Genomic DNA, 10,606 nt, shown 5'->3' on the forward strand with positions numbered 1-10,606 from the left:
ACTTCAGCCCTGCGGGGGCTCGACCACATTACCCCACGTCAGCAAGCCCACGTCACTGTTTCAGAGGGAAGTTCAAATAGTATTATATAATTGTTTAAAACTGAGACTGATTTCCTGTAGCAGAGTGGTTTGTTTTTAGATTCTGGATTCAGAACTCTGTTTTGAGTATCAAATTGACAATGAAACCTGAAAGAGTAGCTCAAGTGCTATCCATCCATCCATCCATCCATCCATCCATCCATCCATCCATCCATCTATCTATCTATCTATCTATCTATCTATCTATCTATCTATCTATCTATCTATCTATCTATCTATCTATCTATCTATCTATCTATCTATCTATCTATCTATCTATCTATCTGTCTATCTGTCCGTCCGTCCGTCCGTCCATCCCATCCGTCCATCCATTGTCAGTCTAGGATGCATTAAATGGATCAAAACTGACTTTACACTGTTATTAAAAAAATCTATTTCAATTGCAGTTTAATTTTAATTTTCTAATCATCAAAGAAGGGAAAAACTCACAATTTCCAAAAGCTTATTATTCAGCACAACTGTTTTCAAATCAGCAAATTAGAATGATTTGTGAAGGATCATGTTACTAAAGACTGGAGTAATGATGCTGAAAATTCAGCTTTGTCATCACGGTAATAAATGACATTTTAAAATATATACAAATAGAAACCATGTATTTTAAATTGTGATAATATTTCACAATATTACTGTATTTTTGATCAAATAAATGCAGTCTCGGTGAACATAAGAGACTACTTTCAAAAACATTAAAAATACCCATTTAAAAATTTTTTAACACATCACCTGTTTTCATACCAAAGGTTGAAGTTTGCCATCACAAAATTTCAATTTTCTTGTTAAAAATTAAATTAATTTGTATTTACACATTGTACTGTAAATTCACATTCAGTGTTTTAATCCATAAGTGACAAATATTTTCAAGTAGTGGGTTAATAGACTAGATTTTTTTTTTTTTTTTTTTTTTTTTTTAGAAGAAATGTGAGTAATCAAGAATCATATTCTCTAATTTTGTATCATTTCAAAACATAGTTCCCTGTTCATTTGATCTCATTTATATACACTCTATATGCAATTGCCATATTTGTTTCTGTTTTATTTCTCCTAAGAAATTTTGTGAGAAACATCAGAGATGTTCATTTTTTCCCTCTGAGTTTGTGCACTGTACATGTACTTCTGTGTTTATTATATGCAGTACTTGATTTGTAAACTTTTTGTACGGGGAAAAAACCTGTCAACTGTCAAATGACATAAAATCCAGTCTGTTAGATGTTTTTTTTTTAACGTCATCTTTCTACAAATATCTCAGGATCCCATCAGTAGAGTCTAATTAAAGATGTTCAGATGATTCATATTTAGAACCATTGGGTTTTTTTTTTTTTTTTTTGTCAGAGTGACTGTGCGTCTTTTTTGTGACATAACAGAGTTGTTATGTTGTGATGACCAGTCACATGAGTGGGCATGGATGAGTCAGCCCTCTCCAAAAGGCTTTGATCACATGACCGGACGGACCTGAACAAAGGTCCCAAACCACTGCAGTGGCTTTTCATCTCTCAGAGGGCCTGACTCACTGAGAGCAAGCTGAACACACACAAAAATGCCACTAAGCAACCTTATCTGGTGTGAGACCAGTGTATGGGTCAAGACCAACAAATCTGATGGACCTTTGGTAATAACTGCACCATGAAATTCAGCTCTGCTTAGTTGAGTTCTGCCTCAGTGGGAGAGGATATGCCACCGCTGCTGCTATTCTTGTTTAGATGAGCTGAATTTGCTCCCCTCGTTCTCTGAAATGGCATCTCGCTCTCTCTCAGGCTTGACAGAATACTCCATGTTTATGCATAGGCTGCCATATAAAACTGCATCAAGGCATTTGTTTTGTTTGCTCTGAGAAAATTATATAATGGTGGTGAATTGAGCCTGAATTTGAGAAGCAACATTTGTTTCGCTTATTATGAAGCTCTAATATTTAGATCTCAGCAGCATTTTATTTAAACAATTCACATGATGGTAGCACCCTTGGTTGTGGTCATCTTTCTTCTTACATTACTACTTGCACAAAAATCCCAGGGGTTCACTTTGACTACAACCTAAACTTTTGGAAAGCAAATCGAGCTTTTTCCATCTATGACGTCTTACCTCTCAGAAATGATCTCCTCTTACAAACCAAACAGGTCCTTGACATCTACTGTAGCAATCTTGGCCTGCTTTCCATTCCCAGATCTAGGCTCTACTACAGAGGCAATTATGCCTTTACTGTTGCCGGTGTTGTGGCAAATTCTGACCCCTGCCAGATTATTACACCCCTAGTATACATGTGTGATGTGGGGGTGTGGTTAGAATTAGGGGTGGGGTTAGAATTAGGCAATCAGGTATTGACTTCAAGGAGGGGGGTAATAATTTGGCAGGTAGTCAAAATTCGGCACAACACCGGTCCTAGTCTCTGGGACAACTTAGCAGTTTCAATTAGAATGGCATCCTCCTTACCTAGTTTAAAGTTTTTGCTTCAGAAACATTTATTTTCACTAGCTTTCAACCAGTTATAAATTCATTATTTATTGCATTGTCTATTTTGTATTGTCTTTCTACTCTGCGTGCGCATATGTGAATTGTATAGCACTTTGGGTCAACCATGATTTGCAAATGTGCTGAAGGAAGGAAGTGTCTAAGGAAGGAAGTGCATAAGGAAGTGCGTAAGAAAGGAAGGAAGTGCGTACGGAAGGAAGGAAGTGCGTAAGGAAGAAAGCACGCAAGGAAGGAAGCGTGTACGGAAGGAAGCGCAGAAGGAAGGAAGTGTGTAAGGAAGGAAAGAAGTGCATAAGGAAGTGTGTGAGGAAGGAAGGAAGTGTGTGAGGAAGGAAGGAAGTGCGTAAGGAAGGAAGGAAGGAAGTGCGTAAGGAAGGAAGCGCGTAAGGAAGGAAGGAAGGAAGGAAGGAAGGAAGGACAGTGAATTCAGAGTTGAATCTGAAGTCTGATTCATTTGAGCAATTTGGTTCAATCAGACTCATTAAAATCATACATATAAAAATGTAATTTTCACTGCTTGATTACCGTGTGTGTGTGTGTATGTGTGTGTGTTTTTTTTTTTACAATATGTGTTGCACTTTATTGGAGTCATCCTAATTGAGATTTTTATTGAGTTTGTTCCAAATTTGTAGTAATATTTGGTCATATAATGTGCACACACACACACACACACACACGCACACACATGTTTTATTTTAAAATATAATTTTAAAAAAATGAGAAAGTCTTTTGGCATTGTGCAGACGTATACATAATTTCTGCATCAACTGATACAGATGCATCGGATTTTATCACTTGTACAAAGAAGGTAAAGGAAGTCCAAAATGTTTTATTAGAAAACTAAATCAGATTTGTGTTCATATATATCATAAAATAATGCCTGAAACAATGTTATCATTATCTTAACTGCTAGAGGAAATAAAGGGCAAAGCATTTAACTAACTGTGTGCCTCTCTGTGAAACAGTTTTAACCGGTCACACCCCGTTATTCACACACACAAATGTCCCTGGCAGCTCCACTGAGTTGTTATGCAAGTGTAATGTCTTACTGCTCACCCATGTAAGTGTGCCACTGTTTATCACTAACCTGTTCATATTCGCCCTCCTTTATTCTCTTTTCAGCACTATATTTCCTGGATTATCTTTGTAATATTCCGCCGACTCTTGTTTGTGGCCCTGGGGCTGGTATTTTCTCTCAGTGTGAGGAGTGTTTCCTGTCATATTTGTCAAACTTGCAGGCCGCAGACATGACTCAGAAAACACCGTGGCTGTCAGTAACTACGGGTGTGTGTATTGTCACAGGCGAGCTGCAACCTGTTCAAAAATTTACTGCATCTTTGAAGCATGTCAAGATCTGGCCTGTCCGCAGAGGGGTTGACAGTCTGGGACCGTAATAAATATGGCAGAGAATTACATGTAACATGAAATAGAGAGGCTGGGACTCAACCCTGTTATTTCTCTCATAAATAATTCAATATAATCTTCCAACTCTCTTATTGAGAGGCGTTTTGCGGCCAGTAGAAAGGAAGATAATTCCTCTAGTCCAAAAAAAAAAAAAAAACCTGAATTTCACTGTAATGTTTTATTTGATAATGTTCAGCATAATCTCACAAATATTTTCGATTTTCTTGATTTTTATTATATTGTTAATCAATGTATCCCACAATGACCTGACCTACCATGTGTGACAAATAAACAGAAAGCTATTTTAGTTTGTGATTTTTAGCTGTGATTTACGTGATCGGATCTTTAAAAGTTAAAGGATTAGTTCTCTTTCAAATGAAAATTAGCCCAAGCTTTACTCACCCTCAAGCCATCCTAGGTGTATATGACTTTCTTCTTTCTGATGAACAAAATCGGAGAAATATTAATAAATATCCTGATGAATCTGAGCTTTATAATGGCAGTGAGCGATACCAATGAGTATGAGCTGAAAAAAGTGCTTCCATTCACATCCATCCATCATAAACGTGTACTCCACACGGGTCCGGGGGGTTAAAAAAGTCCTTCTGAAGCGAAGTGATGCGTTTGTGTAAAAAAAATAATAATAATAAAAAAAAATCCATATTTACCAAGTTATGAAGTAAAATATCTAGCTTCCGCCAGACCGCCTTCCGTATTCAACTTATGAGATAAGTGTAAACTGGCGTCATGTCAGTTAAGCTTTTTTTGTAAGTTGAATAGGAAAGGCGTGGGATGTAGCGTAAGCTTTTTGAACTGCGAGAGTTTTACACTTTCTTTGTAAGTAGAATACGGAAGGCAGTCTGGTGGAAGCTAGATATTTTACTTCATAACTTGTTAAATATGAATATTTTTTTTACACAAATGCATCGCTTTACTACAGAAGGCCTTTGTTAACCCCCCGGAGCCGTGTGGAGTATGTTTATGATGGATGGATGTGTATGGAGGCACTTTTTTCAGCTTGGTATCACTCACTGCCATTATAAAGCTTGGATGCGTCAGGATATTTATTAATATATCTCCGACTGTGTTCGTCAGAAAGAAGAAAGTCAAATACAGCTAGGATGACTTGGGGTTGAGTAAAGCTTGGGCTAATTTTCATTTGAAAGTGAACTAATCCTTTAAATATGTGCTTTTCCATTATTTTCCTCGATTTTCTTTTTTTAAACCGCACATAACTGGAAAAGACCTGATTTGTCCTCGTGCTTATTTGGGACGCATCAGAACAGATTAACATTTACACTACAGCTGCATTGAGGTCACGTGTTTTTGTCCGTTTTTGATGTCGTTGAAGTGGATGAATTTTAAAAACTCATTAGACCCCGTTTATCTGTATTTAGTGTAATTCTGCTTCCAGGTGTAAGCGAGGATAGGATGCACACTTTGTTTTTTGCATGCTTTAAAAAATAGTAGGATATATATTCAGTGTAGGCTACATTTCATTTTTATGTTATGTTGGAATCCTATACGAAAATTCCCTTTAGGATTGTTTAGGATTGGTTCCAAAGTTTGATTCCAAACTGAATCCTATAAAGTTCTTACTGTATATCCCTTTGGACTACACAATAATCCAGCATAATGACATGTCAAAGTCAGCTCAAAACCAGAATTTCACTAAATTACATAAGGAATCTCAGAGATCCTTATCCTGTCCTACAGGAGAGCCTGTGGGGAAATGGAATCCCGTCTTCATTGGCCAGCGGGCTGATTTGATGCAACATCCTGTAGAGGATCGCGGCGGCAGCGGCAGACGAACCCGATGCCCTGCAGTTGGTGCCTTCGCTCGCTCGCGCGCCCTCCCGCCCCGTTTCGCCTCGCACTAGACTGAACGCGAGCGCACAGACGCGTCTCCGAACTGTGAGCTCCCGTGAGCTCATGTCATTCCTCCCTCTCTGCTCCATCATCTATCACACAGGACCGCGCTCTCCTTTTTAATTCAAGCTATTGCCACTGAATAAGACACAGCGCGTGGGAGCGAACCGGTGCGCTTTTGGAAACGGGAGATTGATTTCGCTGTGGATGCGTTTATCCGCTGCTCTTTGCCATAGGATTTGATTCGCACATCACGCTTCTTTCTTCTGTCCAGGATGGGTTTTTTCGTGCTGGTGCTTCTGTGCGCTCTCACCGGGCTGGTGTTCGGGGACAGTAAACCCAATACATGCTCGGACATCAGGCAGTTCTACAACAGCAAGGGGTTCAATCTGAACGGAGTCCCGCAAACTGAAATATCCGGTAGGTGAACCAGTCCTGCTGTTATTCTAGATTTCAGCGTGAATGACAGTTGTGAATGAAGACACTGGGTACAAAGGCAAACTTTAATACAAGTAGCTACAGTGCGATTCAAATGTATTTTCATCAATATTTCAAGTTTCATTCATACACAACACAATGATACAGTAATTCAAAGTGCAATAATACAGATTTTAAAATGGTGGCAAAGTATACAATTATTAATAATTCCTACTGGTCAACTGTTGTCAAATGATATGTGAGTTTGACATTCCCACAGGTCTTTGGACTTTATAATTTTCCATGACCCAGGATTCCATAACAGTTTCCCAGACTGTTTCTTCTGCTGTCAGTCGGTTTGAGTGTGTGGCATGGTTACAGAGATTTACTGGTGATTATGAGCTTTCTGCAGTCGCTTCTGGTGTGTGTGTGTGTGTGTGTGTGTGTGTGTGTGTGTGTGTGTGTGTGTGTTTGTGTCAGGGTGGAGTATCATCTCATCCAAAGTTGCTCCATGAGGGTACAGTTTTCTCTTTTGATTTTTGAGACACAGAGTAAGTTGAAAAGATGAAACCTCACTGGGTGTGCTGTATGGTAAAAGTGCTTTCACACACACCGAAGACCTTGATTTCTCTTTGTTTCATTGAATTTTTCTATCACCTTAGATACTGTGCTCAGCACTGCAGCCTGAATGTATTTTTACCCATCATCCTCTTGCACATGACGCACAAGCTGATCCCGGCCGGTATTCCCTAATGATCAGAAAGTGTTCTCCATTTAGAAGATTAATAGAGGTGAAAATCCGACGTTAGCGACTGTACATTAATGTGATGGAGATATTATCCTCATAAACACGCACAGCATGTCCAGACGCATTCAATCAGAGAGATGCATCGTTACCATCGCTTCAATCAGACATGTTAACATCACCAGTGAGGGCTGTGTTTAGACAGCACACTCTTACACGTCTAAGTGATGGTGATCAAGCCCCTATCCCTAACATCTCAACCAATGAGATTTAATTGAAAGTAATTGTTTCAGAGTCAAGAGTTCCCCCCAGGAGATGTTCTGCTATTATACTGCAGCTTTTTATTAAGCACTGATGTTTCTCTGGCTCTCCACTCAAAGAGCTGACATACTTGTCCTCCCATGCGTAAAACTGCGGGAATCTGATTTTGGTTTTTGTGAATATTAAAGTTGCATGACTGTTGTCAGCTGTCTGAACAGGAAATCTGGACACAAACTCGGATCTTCTTTAGCGGCTTCTGTGACATTAATGGATCCACTCGTTCTCGTTCTTTTTCCATTCTTTCCTCTCCCGCTGCCAGTCGGTGATCGGCATTAACCTTAGATGGATGAATTTCATTCAGGCTGTGACTTTAATTTTTGATAGGAAAAGTCTTAAAAGCTTCATTTGAATTTCTAAGGCTGGATTTGAACATTCAGCTGGATTGTATATCATCTTTCGCTCTGACTCATTTGAGATGAACTTGACACCAACCCTGTGAGAGCAACGTTTGGCCCTTGGTCATGTTTGTGAGTGTGTGTGTTTATATTTACTGTGTTTTATCTAGTAGAACACCACAAAGCTCATATAAAAGCAGCTGTCTTCTATCAGTCCCCATGTATTCTCAGAAGTGAGTAATGATATTCCCCTGGTGATCCGGAGAGGGGATCCCACCTCGGCGAACTGTGGCACACCCTGCTAATGGCCCAAACAAGCCGAGCGACCCACACCAGAGCTTGACGTTATGACAATACACAATGATAATCTCTACCTGACCTCATTTCAAGAGAGATTCAGTGACAGATCAGGTCAAGATGGCTCCTGTCAGTTCTTGTCAGGCTCATATCAGGAATCATTTAGGAAACCAAGCCAAGTTCAACTCACCTTTGTCTCAGCGTACTTCTTATTTTCTTTTTTCTTGCTCTCACCCTCCTTGTTTAGTAGATGTAGTTACACCCAACGTAAAGGCTATCATCTTGTAAAATCTTTCAAATTGTTTTGATGCAGTTGAAAACAGTTAGGGAGCATATAATTGTCTAATATGCTCCAATCATAGATCATATTACTGGAACTACTTGCAAACACACCTTATCAGATTAGCGGTCAGTCTAGGTTTTTCAAGAACTGGACATTTTGGCGATTATAATATGTGATGACGTAAAAAAAAAAAAAAAAAAAAAAAAAAAAAAAGATAGAATTGGTTGGAGGCGTGGCATTGTAGTCAGTGCAGTTGCTGACATATTGAGCCATGGTGCTCATGTGGGCTACCAAGGTTTAAGCCCAGCCTGCATAAAATATGGGAAAAGTTGATATTTTATTAAAATGTATCATATATAATAAATTAATTATACTAATCATGAAAATATATTTATATGTACATTTCATGTATACATATAATAATCTATATAATGTATATTTTCTCTGTTGCTGGCCTTTATTATTATTACCACTACTACTATTACCATTATTATTATTATTATTATTATTATTATTAAAATAATATATTAATATGTAATTTAGAATTGATCATTTTTATGCTGTATGAATATTTATTTATTTATTTATTTATTTATTTGCCATCTGACTGAGTTCCCCTTCTGAACTCAATTTCACTCAGATCTTTATTATTATTATTATATATATATATATATATATATATATATATATATATATATATATATATATATATATATATAATATATTAAAAATATATTATTATAATATATTAATATATAATTTAGAATTGATCATTTCCCCTTCTGAACTCAGTTCAGTTAAACTCAGTTCTTTATTATATTATTATTATTTTAACATATAATTAAAATACATATTATTATAATATACTAATATATAATTTAGAATTTATATATTTTTTATATTGTATGAAAGTTTATTTATTTATTTGCCAACTGACCGAGTTCCCCTTCTGAACTCAGTTCAGTTTCACTCAGTTCTTTTATTATTATTAAATATTATTATTTATAAGTTTTAATATTGTACAAAAACAAATATAATTTATTTATTTACTCACACAGGATGTCACCCGTAGTCTCTCAAACCACATTCACCGTGATGATGACGTGTAGCGCCCCCTAGCTGTGACTCTAGAGTCAGCAGTGGTCGTGAAGCAGCTGTCATTAGTCATGTTTAAGTCATGGACACAGGCGAGCATGAAAGCACTAATGAGGTCCCTGAGCCGTGTCGGCCCACTGGATGATGGCCGCTAGTGCATCTGCTGGAGGCAAATGATGGTTGCTCGAAAGCGAAATGGCCCATGGTAACATCATAGACTGCAGAAGTTCTTTGTGGATGAATATTTCAATATTTAAGTTCCATGAGTACATTTGCTAAAGGGCATGGTACAGAATTCCCCTTTTTATTCATGCTGTGTGAGTGTGTGTATGTGTGTGTGCATACAGAATGCATTGTATTTTGTATTGATTTGTTGTAAGTGTGTATTGATTTGCATGAATTGATTTTAGGGGTCACGCAGCATGCTTTCACAATAAATTTGTACACTTATCCTCCAAATCCATAGCAAGATGAATTGAGAATGGGGTATTCCTAGACTCACACACATACTCACAGACACATAGTGAAGTGTTTATAGTGCTGATGCAGTAGATGTTGAAGGCATTAAGCCGTAATCTGCCCTCTGGAGCCTGAAACTCACCACATAGTGTTTGATGTCATGCAGAGCTGAGAAACTGCTCGGCACACTGCAGCAATGAAGGAGGAAGAGAAAACTGATATTGAGACTCTCATTCCAATCTGCCGCTTGGTCTGTGCTTTCTGTCTCTTAAAACAAAAAAAAACAGATGGTTAGACTTTAGAAGTTCTAGTATTTTATTAAATTGTCTCTTGATGTTTTGTTCCCTTCCTGATGCTTTGCTGAAATGATTCTTATGGCTAGCAAGCATATGTTGTGTTTTGGATGCTGGTGTTCTGGATAGTTTACCCAAAATTGAAAATGGTCATCATTTACTCACTCTCATGTTGTTCATAACCTGCATGACTTACTTTTGGTTGCTCTTTTCCATGCAGCTACAATTAATGGGGACTAAAGCTTTCAAGCTTCAAAAAGGTTGCAAAACACCATAAAAGTAAAAAGGGTCCATGTGCAGTGTTGAGGAACGTTACTTTTAAAAGTAATGCATTACAATATTGCATTACTCCCTAAAAAAGTAACTAATTATGTTACTTAGTTACTTTTTATGGAAAGTAATATGTTACGTTACTTTTGCGTTACTTTTTCTCACCTGGGCTGAGGTCCATCGCAAAGTCACATGTTGTTTTTGATGCGCATCAAGGAATTTATTCGGTAAAAGTGTTTCCATCGTAGTTTATACG

The 10,606-nt window shown here is 37.7% G+C and overlaps 1 protein-coding gene across 1 annotated transcript in view; it reads left to right on the plus strand.

Annotated features, from left to right (window-relative positions):
- Positions 1-5,709: 5,709 nt before the first annotated feature.
- The window catches only part of gpc1b (glypican 1b), a 95,300-nt gene continuing 90,403 nt past the window's right edge, over positions 5,710-10,606 (plus strand). The window contains exon 1 of the mRNA XM_051915110.1: positions 5,710-6,255. Coding sequence (XP_051771070.1) covers positions 6,111-6,255 — 145 coding nt within the window. The 5' untranslated portion in view covers positions 5,710-6,110. The remainder of the gene's footprint in view (positions 6,256-10,606) is intronic.

Source organism: Ctenopharyngodon idella, chromosome 2 (genome assembly GCF_019924925.1).
Source record: "Ctenopharyngodon idella isolate HZGC_01 chromosome 2, HZGC01, whole genome shotgun sequence".
In the NCBI taxonomy this organism is placed as follows: domain Eukaryota; kingdom Metazoa; phylum Chordata; class Actinopteri; order Cypriniformes; family Xenocyprididae; genus Ctenopharyngodon; species Ctenopharyngodon idella.